At 40.0% G+C, this 18279-nt stretch overlaps 1 protein-coding gene across 6 annotated transcripts in view; it reads left to right on the top strand.

Moving 5' to 3' along the window:
• AFG1L (AFG1 like ATPase) overlaps positions 1 to 18279 on the top strand; it is a 192708-nt gene that overhangs the window by 12825 nt on the left and 161604 nt on the right. For all 6 annotated transcript variants that reach the window (XR_006338446.1, XM_043890450.1, XM_043890452.1 and 3 more), the window contains exon 2: positions 16443 to 16663. Coding sequence is in view for 5 of the 6 variants with exons in the window: in XM_043890450.1 (XP_043746385.1) it covers positions 16443 to 16663 (221 nt within the window). In the remaining variant the exon portion in view is untranslated. The remainder of the gene's footprint in view (positions 1 to 16442; positions 16664 to 18279) is intronic.

The following is an 18279-nucleotide window of genomic DNA, read 5'->3' as shown; positions in this document are numbered from 1 at the left end:
CCTTATGACATATATTTTAGTCAAGGTTCTCCAGAGACAACCAATAGGATGTATGTACATTTAGAAAGAGATTTATTATAAGAAATCATCAGCTCGTGCAATTATGGAGGTTGACAAGTGCCAATCTACAGTCAGTATGCTGAAGACCCGGAGACCCAGGAGAGTTGGTGATGTTAATTCCCATCTGAATCCAAAGGCCTGAGACCAGGAGTGCCAATAGTGTGGTTCTAGTCCAGAGATTGGTAGGCTTAAGACCCAGGAAGAACCGACATTTCAGTTTGAGTCTAAAGGCAGGAGAAAACCAATGTTACCGCTTAAAGGCATCCAGGCTCAAGGAGTTCCCGCTCATTCAGGGGAAGATCAGACTTCTGTTCAGGATTGGATGACACCCTCCCACATAATGGAGAGCAGTCTACTCAGTCTACTGCTTCAAATGTTAATTTTATCAGAAATACCCTCACAGATGCATCTAGAGTAGTGTTTGACCAAATGTATTGGCACTCCACAGCCCGGTCAAGTTGACACATAAAATTAACTATCACAACATATATCAAGATTATTGTCCTCGTGTGTCAGCTGCATTTTCTCTCATGTTCTAAAGGTACTTGTAGTAGTCCAGTTATGTTGATTTCACAGATAAAAGTACAGAGGCAGGAAGGAATGATTTTCTGTCCTAGTCATCTTTTGAAGAGTATCAGGAGACACTCTGGCAGAAGTTGACTTCCTCTTAAGCATCATTGGCTAGGACTGTGATCTTGTGACCAACTTCCTATGATTCAGAGTTGAAATGGTGGAGTCAGGAGATAAATCTGGAGGGTGTGACTCCAGAGCCCATGCCCCTTCCGCCATAACATCCTGCCTCCCTGCTGGACCTGTAGGTGCGAATGCTGGCTGTGCCACTGCCTGGCTATGGGGCCATGGACAAGTTACTTACTTGGTCCCTTTGTGCGTCAGTTTCCTTAAGTTAGGGATAATGTTAGTACCTACATCAAAAGGCGGTTGTGAGGATTAAATGATTTGAAGTGTGTAAAGTACTGAGAAAAGTACTTGGCACTTAGTACTCACTAAAAGGTTGGCAATTTTTGCTGCTGTTGTTACTATCCGTATGATCTTGGTCACTTTACTTAACCTGCAATGCTAACTCTCCGGTCCAAATCATAGATATCTCTGAACTGTACTGTTGTTAGAGTTTCCTAACTGGTTTCTCTGCCTTTTTTTTTAGAAGGGAAAAGAAAAAAAAAGAAAAAAGAAAAATAAAAGGGAAAAGAAAAATTCTTCTATGCTATTTACCATGGTTTGTAAGACCCTGCATGATCTGGTCCTCTCTCTCCTTTCCAACTTCACTTTATAACATACTGCACCTTGTAAACTTTCTCTTCTTTCCTTGAAAATGTGAAGCTTATTTCCGTTTTCACTTTAAGGTTTTGCCAGAGCTCTTTCCTTTTCCTGGGCAGTTCTCCCAGTTCTTCCTTAGGACCACTCCTTTGGATATTAGGTGTCAACTTATGTCACTTCCACAGGGAAGGCTTTTCTTAATAATCTATAGGAGTCCTCAGTCATTGCCTAGCATAGTGCTTCTCAGACTTCAGTGTGCATGTGAAACACCTATATATTTTGTTAAAAATGCAAATTTTGATTCAGACCCCTGGGGTGGTGCCTAAAATTCTCTACTTTTGTTGAGCTCCCTGGGGAGGTCAGAGGTCCTAGGATATCACTGAGTTTTATTTTCACCAGTATACTGATCATTACATGATCCTTTGTTGCTTCTTCATTTAATTTTTTGTCTGTCTTCCCCGTGACTGGAGGGAAGTCTCCACAAGGAAAGATATTTGTTTTTAAGTGTAGTTTCACCGGTGATAAGAATAGTGTCTGAGCTACATAGTTGGTTCTCAAGAAACGTGAATGAATGAATCGAACAGATTCATTTCTGGGTGTTTTTAGTTATTTTTATAATAGGATTATTGTGCAGAGTAAAGCAACTAATTATGTGAAGTTACTTAACCTAGTCCCTAGTACACTGTAGGTGCTCAATAAATGTGAGCCGCTATTAATAGAATTTTCTTTTAAACTCAAAATTTTGACAATTCTTTTTAAAACAGTGATTCTTAACCAGTTTTTGTTCACTTGTTTGAAATTCTGAAGGAATCTGTAGTATATTTAGAGATCTTAGCTCAAGAAAAATGCACAAACATGCACACAGATACTTTTAATTTCAGAAAGCTCTCAGACCCACCCCGCCATTCACTGGCCGCCTGTCATGACCCTTAGGCAAGACCTTATTTAAAAAAATACAAAAAAAACAACCCATGTGTATATAACAATTCTTGTTAGGGCTGTTTGCATCAATTTGCCTTTTTGTAATTTCTTAACAGTTGTACTGTCGAATTGCCTCTTCTTTCTGCCTTTTGAGTTATTATGTGCCATTAAGAAGAGCATGAGTAAAAAAAATAAAAGAAGAGCATGAGTGCATGTGTGCGCAGTCGCTCAGGTGTATCCTACTCTTTGTGACCCCATGGCCTGTAGCCTGCCAGGCTCCTCCTGTTCATGGGATTTTCTAGGCAAGAATACTAGAATGGGTTGCCACGCCCTCCTCTAGGGGATCTTTTGGACCCAGGGATTGAACATGTGCCTCTTGCTTCTCCTTGGTGGATTCTTTACCACAGAGCCACCTGGGAAGCCCCCAAAGAGCGTAATTGTGGTTTATACTATTAATGCAATGAGATTATTTAAGGGGAACATGTTAGCATAGACTTTAAGAGTGCAGAACTTAAGAATTTTTTTTATTCTAAATCTCTGTTTTAAGATGAAATCTTAAATATTGGGGGAACTCCCTTCTTTTCCTGCCAGTAGTGCCTCCGCAACAAACAGACGTGATTTATGTTCTTAAAACTTGCTGGATTTTTGTAGGAAGTGTGCCAAGCATTAAATCCACAAAGTGACACAGGACAAGAAGGGCAAGGATTCTTTGAATGCCCAGGAAAAGTGGTCTTATGACAGGAAGCAGAGAGGCTATGATGGGCAGACTGAGCTGCTTTTCTGGAAAAAAGGCTAAAATTACAAAAGGTGATTGTGCTGAGGCTTGAATTCATGGAGCCTAGAAAGTGCTGCAAATTTAGAGAGTGCTGACTCTTAAGGCCTGCAAGCATTTTGAACTGGGAGGAGGTAAGAGGGCTAAGTGGTCTAGTCCTAAGCTTCATCTTTTATTTTTTTATGAAGACAGTAGAATCTTAAACTTATGTTCATTAAAAAAAAAAGTTGGTGGAGGGGTAGCTGAAGTAATAACAAATAAACCTGTTAAAGCCTGGGGAAACTAATTTATTTTCCTTAGGGAGAAAAATGGATCTAATTGTTAGAGTAAGCTTTAGAAAATTATAATAGATTATTCAGATGCTAAAATATCATAATATTGACTAAATCTTATAGCAGGTGGGCAATGGAGTATAGTAGAATCTTCCTAAAACTTAGTTTAGAGAGTAGTGAAATAAGGTAGAAAAGTGAGGTATTAAAACAGTTTAAATTTTTTTTTTTGCCTCTAAAATCTCCCATTTATGTTTGTGGATTAGTGTGTGGGTCTTCAGAATGGCATTTTCCCACTGTCCATTTGGAGTACAATAAGGCAAATTAATACAAATCAAAATAATATGGCAGCAGCATCACATAATTTGTGTACACTGATGTAGTAACAGATTTAATTTAGTGCAGCTTTTGAGAAGTCTTTTGTGTTTCAATTTATACAGCTGCTATCCAGGCCTAAGCTGGCCAATCTTTCAGCCTTGAGCATCTTGCCTGACTGATTCTGTTTCTTTTTAAAAAGACTTTATTATTTTTTTAGAGCAGTTTTAGGTTCACAGCAAAATTCAGAGAAAGGTACAGAGATTTGCCAAATACCCCCTGCCTGCCCCTCAACATGTCCCCATTATCTCTGTCCCATCCAGAGAGGTACCTTTGTTACAGTTGATGAACCTCCACTGACACAGCATCATCGTCCAAAGTCCGTAGTTTACAGTAGGGTTCACTCTTGGTGTGGTACAGTCACGAATATGGACAAATGTATAATGACATGTATCCATCTGTATAGTGTATTTTAAGGTATTTTCACTACCCTAAAAATCCTTTGTGTTCTGCCTATTCACATCTTCTTCCTATCTACTTGCTTCCTTTTTCTACCACTGATCTTTTTACTATCTTCATAGTTTTGCCTTTTCTAGAATGTTGTTGTTGTATAATTAGGATATAGGACCTTACAGTATATAGCTTTTTCAAATTGATCTTTCACTTAGTTATGTGCTTTTACTTTTTTTTTTTAATGTGTTTTCATGGCTTGATAGGCTCATTTCTTTTTTTTTTTTTTTATTATTATTATTTTTTTTTCCAGTGGGTTTTGTCATACATTGATATGAATCAGCCATGGATTTACATGTATTCCCAATCCCGATCCCCCCTCCCACCTCCCTCTCCACCCGATTCCTCTGGGTCTTCCCAGTGCACCAGGCCGGAGCACTTGTCTCATGGCATCCCACCTGGGCTGGTGATCTGTTTCACCCTAGATAGTATACATGCTGTTCTTTTGAAATATCCCACCCTCACATTCTCCCACAGAGTTCAAAAGTCTGTTCTGTATTTCTGTGTCTCTTTTTCTGTTTTGCATATAGGGTTATCGTTATCACCTTTCTAAATTCCATATATATGTGTTAGTATGCTGTAATGTTCTTTATCTTTCTGGCTTACTTCACTCTGTATAATGGGCTCCAGCTTCATCCATCTCATTAGGACTGGTTCAAATGAATTCTTTTTAATGGCTGAGTAATATTCCATGGTGTATATGTACCACAGCTTCCTTATCCATTCATCTGCTGATGGGCATCTAGGTTGCTTCCATGTCCTGGCTATTATAAACAGTGCTGCGATGAACATTGGGGTGCACGTGTCTCTTTCAGATCTGGTTTCCTCAGTGTGTATGCCCAGAAGTGGGATTGCTGGGTCATATGGCAGTTCTATTTCCAGTTTTTTAAGAAATCTCCACACTGTTTTCCATAGTTCATTTCTTTTTTAGTGCTGAATAATATTCCATTTTCAGGGTGTGCCAGTTTATTTATCCATTCTCCTTCTGAAGGACATCTTGGTTGCTTCCAAGATATAGCAAATGATTGCCATAAGAATAAAGATGAATCATAAGAATAAAGATGCTATAGATATATGTGTGCAGGTTTTTTGTAGACATAAGTTTCCAGCTTCTGTGGGTAAATACCAAGGAGCATAATAGTTGGATTGTATGATAAGAGTATGTTTAGTTTTGTAACAAACTGCCAAATTGTCTTTTAAAGTGGCTGTACCATTTTGCATGCACATCAAGAAAGAGAGGTCCTATTGCTCCACATCCTGGCCAGCATTTGTCAGTGTTCTGGATTTTGGCCATTCTAATAGGCGTGTAGTAGTATCTCATTGTTCTTTTAATTTGCATTTCTGTGATGGCATATGATGTGATCTTTTCATACACTTCTATGTCATATGTGTATCTTTGGTGAGGTTTCTGTTAAAGGTTTTAGCCCAGTTTTTAATCAGATTGTTTTCTAGTGAGTTTTTAGAGTTCTTTGTGTGTTTTGGAAAATAGTCTTTTGTCAGATGGATCTTTGGCAAGTATTTTCTCCCAGTCTGTGGCTTGTCTTCTTACTAGACCATGACATTGTCTTTTGCAGAACTGAAGTTTTTAATTAAGTCTAGCTTATCAATGATTTCTCTCATGAATTGTACCTTTGGTATTGTATCTAAAAAGTTAAAATGGTACCCAAGATCATCTAGGTTTTGCCTGTATTTCTCGCATGATATCTTCTAAGAGTTTTATAGTTTGGTTTTTTACAATTAGTCCTATGATGCATTTAAAAAAAAATATTTATTTATTTTGCTGCACCTGGTCTTAGTTGCAGCATATGAACTCTTGATTGTGGCATGTGGTATCTAGTTCCCTGACTAGGGATCGAAGCTGGGCCCCCCTGCATTGGGAGTGCAGAGTCTTAGTCACTGGACCACCGAGGAAGTCCCCCTATGATGCAATTTGAGTTGATTTTTGTGAGGTGTAAGGTCTGTGTTTAGATTCACTTTTTTGTATGTGGTTGTGCTGTTGTCCCAGCATCATTTATTGAAAAGATTATCTTTGCTCCACTGTGTTATCATTCCTCTGTCAAAATTAATTGGCTATATTATGTGGCTATATTTTTGGACTCTCTATTCTGTTTTATTGATCTGTTTGTCTATTCTTTTGTCAATACAGTGCTATCATGATTATTGTAGCTTTATAGTAAGTCTTGAAGTTGGGTAGTGTCAGTCCTCCAATTTTGTTCTTCTCCATTGGTATAGTGTTGGTTATTTTGGGTCTCTCTTGCTTCTTCATTTAAACTTTAGAATTATTTTGTCAGTATCCACAAAATAACTTGCCAGAATTTTAATTGAGATTCCGTCGAATCTGTAGATCACGTTGGAAAGAAATGACATGTTGACAATATTTAGTCTATCCTTGAGCATAGAATATTTCTCCATTTTTAAGTTCTTTGATTTTGTTCATCAGCGTTCTGTCATTTTCTGCATATAGATCTTTTACATATTTTGTTAGATTTACACCTTAGTATTTAAATTTGGGGAGTGCTAATGTAAGTGGTATTAAAAAAAATTTATTAATTCAGCTGTGCTGGTCTTAGTTGTGGCACACAAGATCTTTGATCTTACATTGAGGTGTGTGGGAATCTTTAGTTGTGGCATGGGGGGTCTAGTTCCATGACCAGGAATTGAACCTGGGCTCCTTGTATTGGGAGTGGAGAATCTTAGCCACTGGGCCACCAGGGAAGTCCTTAAATGCTATTGCTTTTAATTTTACATTCCACTGTTCACTGCGGGCATATATGAAAGTGCTTGACTTTTGTATATTAACCTTGTATCTTATAACCTTACCGGAATTGCTTGTTAGTCCTAGGAGTCTTATTTTGTTGTTTCTTTTGTATTTTCTATATAGACAGTCATGTCATTTGGCAACAGAACATTTTATTTCTTCCTTTTCAATCTGCATACCTTTTATTTCCTCTTCTTGTCTTATGGCATTATTTAATACTGTGTTGATATGGAGTGAAGAGAGGGGACATCCTTTCCTTGTTCTTGATCTTAGTGGGAAACTTCTAGGCTATTACCGTGAAGTATATTTTTAGCTGTAGGGTTTTTGTAGATTTTCTTTATCAAGATAAGGAATTTCCCTCTATTCTTAGCTTACTGAGAGTTCTTATCATGAATGGGTGTTAGTTTTTGTCAAATGCTTTTTCTGTGTTTATTGATTCTTTGAACCTCAGAATGAGAACACCATCTGTGTTGGTGATCCCCTTAAGACTACCCTCTGGTGATTTACTAAAAGACCCAGAGGACTCAGCATATAGTTGTACTCAAGGCTACCATTTATTATAGTGAAAGGATACAAAGCACAATCAGCAAAGGGAAAAGGCATGTGGGGGAAGGTTTGGGAAAAAATTAGAAGCTTATAAGCATATTCTCTCAGTGGAATCAAACAGAACATGCTTAATACCTCTAGCAACTTTGACAACAGGTGTGAAATGTTGTCTATTAGGAAGATTCTTTAGAGACTCAAGGCCTAGGGTTGAGTGGTAGTTATGGACACACCCTCTCCCTGTCCATGCGTGCGTGCTTAGTTGCTATAGTCGTGTCTGATTCTGCAGCCCTATGGACTGTAGCCCGCCAGGCTCCTCTTTCCATGGGCAAGAATACTGGAGTGGGTTGCCATGATCTCCGTCAGGGGATCTTCCCTACCCAGGGATTAAACCTGCATCTCTTATGCCTCCTGCGTTGGCAGGTGGGTTCTTTACTACTAGTGCCACCTGGGAAGCCCACCCTCTGCCTCAGTTCAGTTCAGTCGCTCAGTCGTGTCCAACTCTTTGCGACCCCATGAATCGCAGCACTCCAGGCCTCCCTGTCCATCACTAACTCCCGGAGTTTACTCAAACTCATGTCCATTGAGTCTGTGATGCCATCCAGCCATCTCATCCTCTGTCGTCCCCTTCTCCTCCTGCCCCCAACCCCTCCCAGCATCAGGGTCTTTTCCAATGAGTCAGCTCTTCACATGAGGTGGCCAAAGTATTGGAGTTTCAGCTTTAGCATCAGTCCTTCCAGTGAACATCCAGGACTGATCTCCTTTAGGATGGACTGGTTGGACCTCCTTACAGTCCAAGGAACTCTCAAGAGTCTTCTCCAACACCACAGTTCAAAAGCATCAATTCTTCAGTGCTCAACTTTCTTCACAGTCCAACTCTCACATCCATACATGACCACTGGAAAAGCCATAGCCTTGACTAGATGGACCTTTGTTGGCAAAGTAATGTCTCTGCTTTTTAATATGCTATCTAGGTTGGTCATAACTTTCCTTCCAAGGAGTAAGCGTCTTTTAATTTCACGGCTGCAATCACCATCTGCAGTGATTTTGGAGCCCCCAAAAATAAAGTCTGCCACTGTTTCCACTGTCTCCTCATCTATTTCCCATGAAGTTATGGGACCAGATGCCATGATCTTAGTTTTCTGAATGTTGAGCTTTAAGCCAACTTTTTCACTCTCCTCTGTCACTTTCATCAAGAGGCTTTTTAGTTCCTCTTCACTTTCTGCCATAAGGGTGGTGTCATCTGCATATCTGAGGTTATTGATATTTCTCCCGGCAATCTTGATTCCAGCTTGTGCTTCTTCCAGCCCAGCATTTCTCATGATGTACTCTGCTTCAGTTCAGTCGCTCAGTCATGTCCGACTCTTTGCGACCCCATGAATCGCAGCACGCCAGGCCTCCCTGTCCATCACAAACTCCCAGAGTTTACTCAAACTCATGCCCATTGAGTCGGTGATGCCATCCAGCCATCTCATCCTCTGCCTAGGCTGTGCCAAAATTCCAGACTTGTAGAAGGTAAACTAGGTGTTCAGCATAAACCATATTGCTTGTATATAATATAAACATTTAGGCACAGTGAGTCACTCTTACTATTTCTGGGATTGATGGGAACCCTCTGGGAATTCAAGCTGCCAGTCAAGGCCCCACTTTTGCAAGCAGGCATTTCTAAGCTCTGCAGTCTGAGGCCTACTGTGTTAACTCTTTTCTGTGCACTGTTCTTACTTAATGTGATCCTATAAGGTAGGGAAGAGGCCTTACGGGCTACTTTGGAAATGAAGGGATATGGGTGTGAGAATGAGAGAGATATGGAGAGGATGGGACTTTGTTACCCCTTCTTCTTTTCTCTTAAGTAAATTTAGGATCCGATGAAAGGTTTTGTGTGTAAAAAAGGTGCTGCTATTAAAATTACATTTGAAAATCACTCCTTTAAACAATGAGATGAATTTTAAGCCAAATATTGATAAAATCACATTTGGACTTTAACAGGATCATTTCTGTTGTTGATGGAAGATGTTTTTTTAAGAGATTGTGGTCAAGATAAATTTGAGGCTGGAGATGATCAGAGGCCAGGAGACCAAGCCAGAGATAATTAAGAGCTTTGGCTGGAGTGGTTATATGAAGAAGGAGGAGGGAATGGATTAGAGAGGCTTTAGGATATAAAATTGGGTAAAGAGCTTCTCTGATGGCTCAGAGTAGAGTCTGCCTGCAGTGTGAGAGACTTGAGTTTGATCCCTGGGTTGGGAAGATCCCCTGGAGAGAGAAATGGCAATCCACTCTAGTATTCTTGCCTGGAAAAATCCCATGGATGGAGGAGCCTGGTGGGCTACAGTCCATGGAGTTGCAAAGAGTCAGACACAACTGAGTGACTAACATACACACAGAAAATTGGGTAGCATTGATGATTGTCTGAGGACCTGGTTGCGGTCTGGGGAAGGGGTTTGGGGATAGAGAAGGAGATTAGCATTATCTTAGGTTATTTTACTTAGTTGATTCCAGGAAGAGGAAAAGAGCATTTTCCCTGGTTGTGAGAGTCTCAAACCCTCCAATACTACTGGGTATCCACCAATTCCAATTCTGACACTATCTACCTGAAGGTAGTAGCATCAGCTCCCACATGTTAAAGGGCCAATCCCATACAAGTGGCTCCACTTCAGAGGCCAGCTGCAACTGTGCTGCCCTGCTTCCCACCCTTCTGCGTTGCTGAATTCAAGTTCAGGGGGTTGATAATTAGCTAAGTTAGATAATTTTTTAGTAATGGTCATAGAACTCAGAAACAAACACTTTAAATGTTTATCAATTTGTTACGAAGGGTCTGTTCAACTCAGGAACAGGCAATTGGAAGGGATGCACAGGGCAAGGGATGGGGCTTCCATGCCCTCGCCGGGTACGTCACCTTCCCTTGATGTGTTCACCATCCTGGATGCTCTCCAAATCTTATTGTTCAAGAGTGTTTATAGAGTTTAACCTCCAGCCTCCCTTGCCCTCATAGGTTGGTGGATAGGACTGAAAGTTCCAACTTTTTAAACACTTGGTCTTTCTGGGAACCAGCCCTGTCCTGAGACTATTTTCAGGACCTTCCCTGAGTTCATTAGCATAAGTGTGATGGAAAGAGGCTCATTATGAATACCAAAAGATGCTCTATCACTTAGGAAATTCCAAGGATTTTATGAGCTCTGTGTCAGGGACTGTGGACCAACTGCAAGTATGTTTCTTATACCACCCTGGTAAACATCTCAAATTGCTGGAAACCTCTGCGGAAACTCTCAACCTGTGCCTTCAGCTTCAGCATGAACCCAAATCTTGTCCTTGGTCCTACGAGGCCTAGGATCCCGGGAGACCCTTAGTTTGGTTCTCTATTGCAGGCTGTAAGCCCCATGTATTAGTTAGGGTGCAATTTAGGCCTTTGTAACAAAGAGACCCCAAAATACACTGCTTGAAAAGCAAGATAGACGTTTATTTTACATAAAAATCCAGGCAGGTGGTCCAGAGCTGTGTTGGCAGCCCAGCACTGTTGGGGAACTCTGCTCTGCTGCGCTCAGCATTCTGTGTGCTCTCCTTTGCCAGGTTGGCCCTTCCAGCTGCAGCCGTGGCACTTTCTTTCTAGACAGAGGGGGCAGGGAAAGAGAGGAGGGAATCTGCCCTTTCCCTTTAAGTGCTCCGGAGCAGAGCACACACATCTCAGCTTACGGCCCATCGGTCACGTGGCCATCCTAGCTGCCAGAGAGACCCGGGGTATGGAATATTTTACTGGGCTGACTTGTACCCGGCTAAAACCCCTATTTAGAAAGGGAGAACAGTTATTAGGGGATAGCCCTGCCCTATCCTCAACAGTCACAGTGTATTTAAGGATTTTTTTTCCTTTCTTAGAAAAAGATGAAAATAATGTTGTGACTTACTTTTTTTCCTAAATTAAGTAATTTTCATATTATTGAAACAAAGGGAACATGGTATTCAATGAAACAAGAAAAACTCTGGCAAAATACCCTTGCAAAATCTTTATCTAAAAATGTGCCAGCTTGAACCTGCCCCAAATAAGGAATGGAGTTATAACTGGACCTTACCACAGATAATCAGTTTTCTTCCTCGAGAAGCTAAAAAAAGGATGAACACACCTCCCGGCTTTGAAACACTCTTCCTGTCTCTCAGCTCTTTGTGTTCAACCTAAAGGTAATGGAAAAGGAGAAGGAATCTTGTAAGCAGAGAACTGAATTCAACATGGTAACATCTGAATGCTGTGTTATTTTGGATAGGGAATAAAGAGGCAATAGAAAACCCTTTGCGACTAGTGTCTAAGTCTGTGCCTTGGTATTAAAGAACCAGATTTAGGCCTAATGCAAAGAAAGGCACCACCTCTGCTGTGGGGAAGAATGCGATGAACCTTGGTGGCGTTCAATGGAGTGGAGGTTAAGCTGGCACTCTAGAGGTGGCTAGGCTTCCTAGAGGGCTTCCCTGGTGATTCAGACAGTAAAGAATCCACCTGCAATGCGGGAGACCTGGGTTCAATCCCTGGGTTGGGAAGATCTCCTGAAGGAGGGTATGGCAACCCACTCCAGTATTCTTGCCTGGAAAATCCCATGGACAGAGGAGCCTACAGTCCCTGGGGTCACAAAGGCATCCTGGAAGAGGGGTTATAGGGATAGGTTGTGAGTTTGGGGTTTATTAAATTGAGTCAATCATTTATATATTTATTGTCCAAAATGTGTATGTTTTTAAAAAAATTATTTATTTATTTGGCTGCTCTGAGTCTTAGTTGTAGCATGTGAGATCTAGTTCCCTAACCAGGGATCCAGCCAGGCCCCCTGCTCTGGGAACACAGAGGCTTAATCACTGGACCACCAGAGAAGTCCCCAAAATGTGTTTTTTTTTTGTTTTTTTTTTCTTTTCTTTTTTTTTTTTAATTTTTTTATTAGTTGGAGGCTAATTACTTCACAACATTTCAGTGGGTTTTGTCATACATTGATATGAATCAGCCATAGATTTACACTTATTCCCCATCCCGATCCCCCCTCCCACCTCCCTCTCCACCCGATTCCTCTGGGTCTTCCCAGTGTACCAGGCCCGAGCACTTGTCTCATGCATCCCACCTGGGCTGGTGATCTGTTTCACCATAGATAGTATACATGCCGTTCTTTTGAAACATCCCACCCTCACCTTCTCCCACAGAGTTCAAAAGTCTGTTCTGTATTTCTGTGTCTCTTTTTCCGTTTTGCATATAGGGTTATCGTTACCATCTTTCTAAATTCCATATATATGTGTTAGTATGCTGTAATGTTCTTTATCTTTCTGGCTTACTTCACTCTGTATAAGGGGCTCCAGTTTCATCCATCATTAGGACTGGTTCAAATGAATTCTTTTTGACGGCTGAGTAATATTCCATGGTGTATATGTACCACAGCTTCCTTATCCATTCATCTGCTGATGGGCATCTAGGTTGCTTCCATGTCCTGGCTATTATAAACAGTGCTGCAATGAACATTGGGGTGCACGTGTCTCTTTCAGATCTGGTTTCCTCAGTGTGTATGCCCAGAAGTGGTATTGCTGGGTCATATGGCAGTTCTATTTCCAGTTTTTTAAGGAATCTCCACACTGTTTTCCATAGTGGCTGTACTAGTTTGCATTCCCACCAACAGTGTAAGAGGGTTCCCTTTTCTCCACACCCTCTCCAGCATTTATTGCTTGTAGACTTTTGGATAGCAGCCATCCTGACTGGTGTGTAATGGTACCTCATTGTGGTTTTGATTTGCATTTCTCTAATAATGAGTGATGTTGAGCACCTTTTCATGTGTTTGTTAGCCATCTGTATGTCTTCTTTGGAGAAATGTGTGTTTAGTTCTCTGGCCCATTTTTTGATTGGGTCATTTATTTTTCTGGAATTGAGCTTCAGGAGTTGCTTGTATATTTTTGAGATTAATCCTTTGTCTGTTTCTTCATTTGCTATTATTTTCTCCCAATCTGACGGCTGTCTTTTCACCTTACTTATAGTTTCCTTTGTAGTGCAAAAGCTTTTAAGTTTCATTAGGTCCCATTTGTTTAGTTTTGCTTTTATTTCCAATATTCTGGGAGGTGGGTCATAGAGGATCTTGCTGTGATTTATGTCGGAGAGTGTTTTGCCTATGTTCTCCTCTAGGAGTTTTATAGTTTCTGGTCTTACATTTAGATCTTTAATCCATTTTGAGTTTATTTTTGTGTATGGTGTTAGAAAGTGTTCTAGTTTCATTCTTTTGCAAGTGGTTGACCAGTTTTCCCAGCACCACTTGTTAAAGAGGTTGTCTTTTTTCCATTGTATATCCTTGCCTCCTTTGTCAAAGATAAGGTGTCCATAGGTCCGTGGATTTATCTCTGGGCTTTCTATTCTGTTCCATTGGTCTATATTTCTGTCTTTGTGCCAGTACCACACTGTCTTGATGACTGTGGCTTTGTAGTAGAGTCTGAAGTCAGGCAGGTTGATTCCTCCAGTTCCATTCTTCTTTTTCAAGATTACTTTGGCTATTCGAGGTTTTTTGTATTTCCATACAAATTGTGAAATTCTTTGGTCTAGTTCTGTGAAAAATACCGTTGGTAGCTTGATAGGGATTGCATTGAATCTATAGATTGCTTTGGGTAGAATAGCCATTTTGACAATATTGATTCTTCCAATCCATGAACACGGTATGTTTCTCCATCTGTTTGTGTCCTCTTTGATTTCTTTCATCAGTGTTTTATAGTTTTCTATGTATAGGTCTTTTGTTTCTTTAGGTAGATATACTCCTAAGTATTTTATTCTTTTTGTTGCAATGGTGAATGGTATTGTTTCCTTAATTTCTCTTTCTGTTTTTTCATTGTTAGTATATAGGAATGCAAGGGATTTCTGTGTGTTAATTTTATATCCTGCAACTTTACTATATTCATTGATTAGTTCTAGTAATTTTCTGGTAGAGTCTTTAGGGTTTTCTATGTAGAGGATCATGTCATCTGCAAACAGTGAGAGTTTCACTTCTTCTTTTCCTATCTGGATTCCTTTTACTTCTTTTTCTGCTCTGATTGCTGTGGCCAAAACTTCCAACACTATGTTGAACAGTAGTGGTGAGAGTGGGCACCCTTGTCTTGTTCCTGATTTCAGGGGAAATGCTTTCAATTTTTCACCATTGAGGGTGATGCTTGCTGTGGGTTTGTCATATATAGCTTTTATTATGTTGAGGTATGTTCCTTCTATTCCTGCTTTTTGGACAGTTTTAATCATAAATGAGTGTTGAATTTTGTCAAAGGCTTTCTCTGCATCTATTGAGATAATCATATGGTTTTTATCTTTCAATTTGTTAATGTGGTGTATTACATTGATTGATTTGCGGATATTGAAGAATCCTTGCATTCCTGGGATAAAGCCCACTTGGTCGTGGTGTATGATTTTTTTAATATGTTGTTGGACTCTGTTTGCTAGAATTTTGTTAAGGATTTTTGCATCTATGTTCATCAGTGATATTGGCCTGTAGTTTTCTTTTTTTGTGGCATCTTTGTCTGGTTTTGGAATTAGGGTGATGGTGGCCTCATAGAATGAGTTTGGAAGTTTACCTTCTTCTGCAATTTTCTGGAAGAGTTTGAGTAAGGTAGGTGTTAGCTCTTCTCTAAATTTTTGGTAGAATTCAGCTGTGAAGCCATCTGGTCCTGGGCTTTTGTTTGCTGGAAGATTTTTGATTACAGTTTCGATTTCCTTGCCTGTGATGGGTCTGTTAAGATCTTCTATTTCTTCCTGGTTCAGTTTTGGAAAGTTACACTTTTCTAAGAATTTGTCCATTTCATCCAAGTTGTCCATTTTATTGGCATAGAGCTGCTGGTAGTAGTCTCTTATGATCCTTTGTATTTCAGTGTTGTCTGTTGTGATCTCTCCATTTTCATTCCTAATTTTGTTAATTTGGTTCTTCTCTCTTTGTTTCTTAATGAGTCTTGCTAATGGTTTGTCAATTTTGTTTATTTTTTCAAAAAACCAGCTTTTAGCTTTGTTGATTTTTGCTATGGTCTCTTTAGTTTCTATTGCATTTATTTCTGCCCTAATTTTTAAGATTTCTTTCCTTCTGCTAACCCTGGGGTTCTTCATTTCTTCCTTCTCTAATTGCTTTAGGTGTAGAGTTAGGTTATTTATTTGGCTTTTTTCTTGTTTCTTGATGTAAGCCTGTAATGCTATGAACCTTCCCCTTAGCACTGCTTTTACAGTGTCCCATAGGTTTTGGGTTGTTGTGTTTTCATTTTCATTCATTTCTATACATATTTTGATTTCTTTTTTGATTTCTTCTATGATTTGTTGGTTATTCAGAAGCGTGTTATTTAGCCTCCAGGTGTTTGAATTTTTAACAATTTTTTTCCTGTAATTGAGATCTAATCTTACTGCACTGTGGTCAGAAAAGATGACTGGAATGATTTCAATTTTTTTGAATTTTCCAAGACCAGATTTATGGCCCAGGATGTGATCTATTCTGGAGAAGGTTCCGTGTGCACTTGAGGAAAAGGTGAAGTTGATTGTTTTGGGGTGAAATGTCCTATAGATATCAATTAGGTCTAGCTGGTCCATTGTGTCATTTAAAGTTTGTGTTTCCTTGTTAATTTTCTGTTTAGTTGATCTATCCATAGTTGTGAGTGGGGTATTAAAGTCTCCCACTATTATTGTGTTACTATTAATTTCCTCTTTCATACTCGTTAGTGTTTGCCGTACATATTGCGGTGCTCCTATGTTGGGTGCATATATATTTATAATTGTTATATCTTCTTCTTGGATTGATCCTTTGATCATTATGTAGTGTCCTTCTTTGTCTCTTTTCACAGCTTTTATTTGAAAGTCTATTTTATCTGATATGAGTATTGCGACTCCTGCTTTCTTTCCAAAATGTGTTTTATATTATGGTTTTCATCAAAATGATTTTTACAACAGCTGCTCAAATATATACAGTTGTAATTGGTTAAAAGTTTTAAGAAACAGTATTGAGCACTATGAAGTACCTTCATTTCAGAAAGGCTTAAATCTTATATATATATATATATTTGTTTATAGCCTATTCACTTCAGCCCCCTGAGAGTATGTCTCCAACTGCTGCTACAGAGGCTTATTCAAAAGCTTTAGCTGTTTGCCATGGACCACTGGACCACTATGACTTTCTGATCAAAGCTCGTGAGCTAAAGGATGATGAGCATCAAAGAAGAGTCATACAATGTCTGCAGAAACTGCATGAGGACCTTAAAGGATACAGGATAGAGGAAGGCCTTTTTTCTAAGGTAAGATTTGTGTCATGTTAAAGATGGAACAGTTAAAAGTGTGAGCATTTTAAAAATGGATTAAATGCAATTGGGTGCAATCATAAAAGAGCTTGAAAATTTCCTACCAGTTCCTTTAAACAAGCTCTGTTGGATCCCCATTTTTGACCTCTTGATGTTCTATAGCTTTCTTTTACCTTCAAGGGGATTCAAATAGCTTCATACGGAAGTAGTAAAAAGAATACCTAAAAAATACCAGTTACAGTGAAAACGTGTATGCAATTCAAAGCTTCCCCCTCGCTCTAGCTCAGGCCTGACCTGGGATCAGTAGTAGAGAAGAGGGAGTGACTTGTTCTTTTTTCTCGCCCCTTCTCTCTCTGCTAGCTTGGCTTCCCTAGGGTCAGAATGAGGGGGATAGAAGATTAGAGTGAAACAGCAGTCTTGAGTGACTTAAGGGCCGTTGGTGGTAGATGCTGACATGCTAGCTCTCTGTGAGGAGCATTGTGTGCGTTCTTCAGGACCCCCATGAGGACCTCCCGCTGCCTCACTGTGACCGACCTGCTGTGACTCTAAGGAACAAACGCCTCACAGCACAGCCTTGTGGTGCGGGGATGGCCTTGCCCTTGCACTTATTTGCACTTAGCCTTCTTCAGTGGGGTCCTTTCAGGACAGCTGTAGCCAGGTCACCTTTGTGGGGGTCTCCTGAGACCACCCAAGTAACACAGCTCCTTCCTCCAAACCCTACTGCGTGGGCAGCGTCGGTCAGTCTCCTGCCCTTGGACTTCTGCAGATGTAAGAAGCAAACCCCAGTGTCTGTTCTGTATACCCCTGTACTCCTGGGGACACATACATGTCCGGTTCTTCTGTGAACTCTTTCACACCCTACTTGGGTAGCTGTCTGCAGATTTTCTCCACGTACGTGAGCATCCAGCTGGGGAGAGGATGCCCATTTTGCCTTAATTCTAATCTGTTTGGATGTTTCTCTTGGGGACCCCTTGCACTTGATGTGAGGTTGGTTCATCCAGGGGAAATGCCACAGGATTCTTTACCCAGCTGACAATTTTCTACCTTGATTACTTTGGTTGTGGGGCTGTTTTTTTCTATCTACCCCCCCCCCCACCGCCGCCTCTTTTTAAGGAATTCCTGCATATTTACAACTAGTGCCTCCCTTTAGTGTACAGGGGGACCTTTTTCTCTTGTCCTCAGCTTTGAGTTTTTGCTGAAGTTCTGAAACAACAGGGAAAACTCCCATACCTTGTCCTGCTGTAGCAGCTCTGTTATCAGTGGTGTCATCCTTGAATTATGAGGGATGTTAATAGTAATGAGAGTTAGAATATGGTTCACCCTAAGAAACTAGTTTTCCTTTAATTGACTGACCAAACTACTTACCCTCCTTAACACAAATATCCTTTTATTATAAAGTCTTTATAAGAAAGGTACTGTATAACAATATAACAATAACAATATAACTATAACAATAGTACTTTATTTATAAGTTCTACTGAAAGTAATTTTACTTTTTAAAAAGCACTTGAGAATGTAACAAAATAGTTTTCTTTTTATGTAAGGAAAAACACTGCATTGTATTAACATGTTTTGGTTAAAAACAATAAAGTGTTATTTAGGCTTGAGAAAGA

This window comes from Cervus elaphus, chromosome 28, assembly GCF_910594005.1.
Source record: "Cervus elaphus chromosome 28, mCerEla1.1, whole genome shotgun sequence".
NCBI lineage: Eukaryota > Metazoa > Chordata > Mammalia > Artiodactyla > Cervidae > Cervus > Cervus elaphus.
The sequence above is the reverse complement of the archived record's forward strand: the minus strand, read 5'-3'. Positions and strand labels throughout refer to the sequence as shown.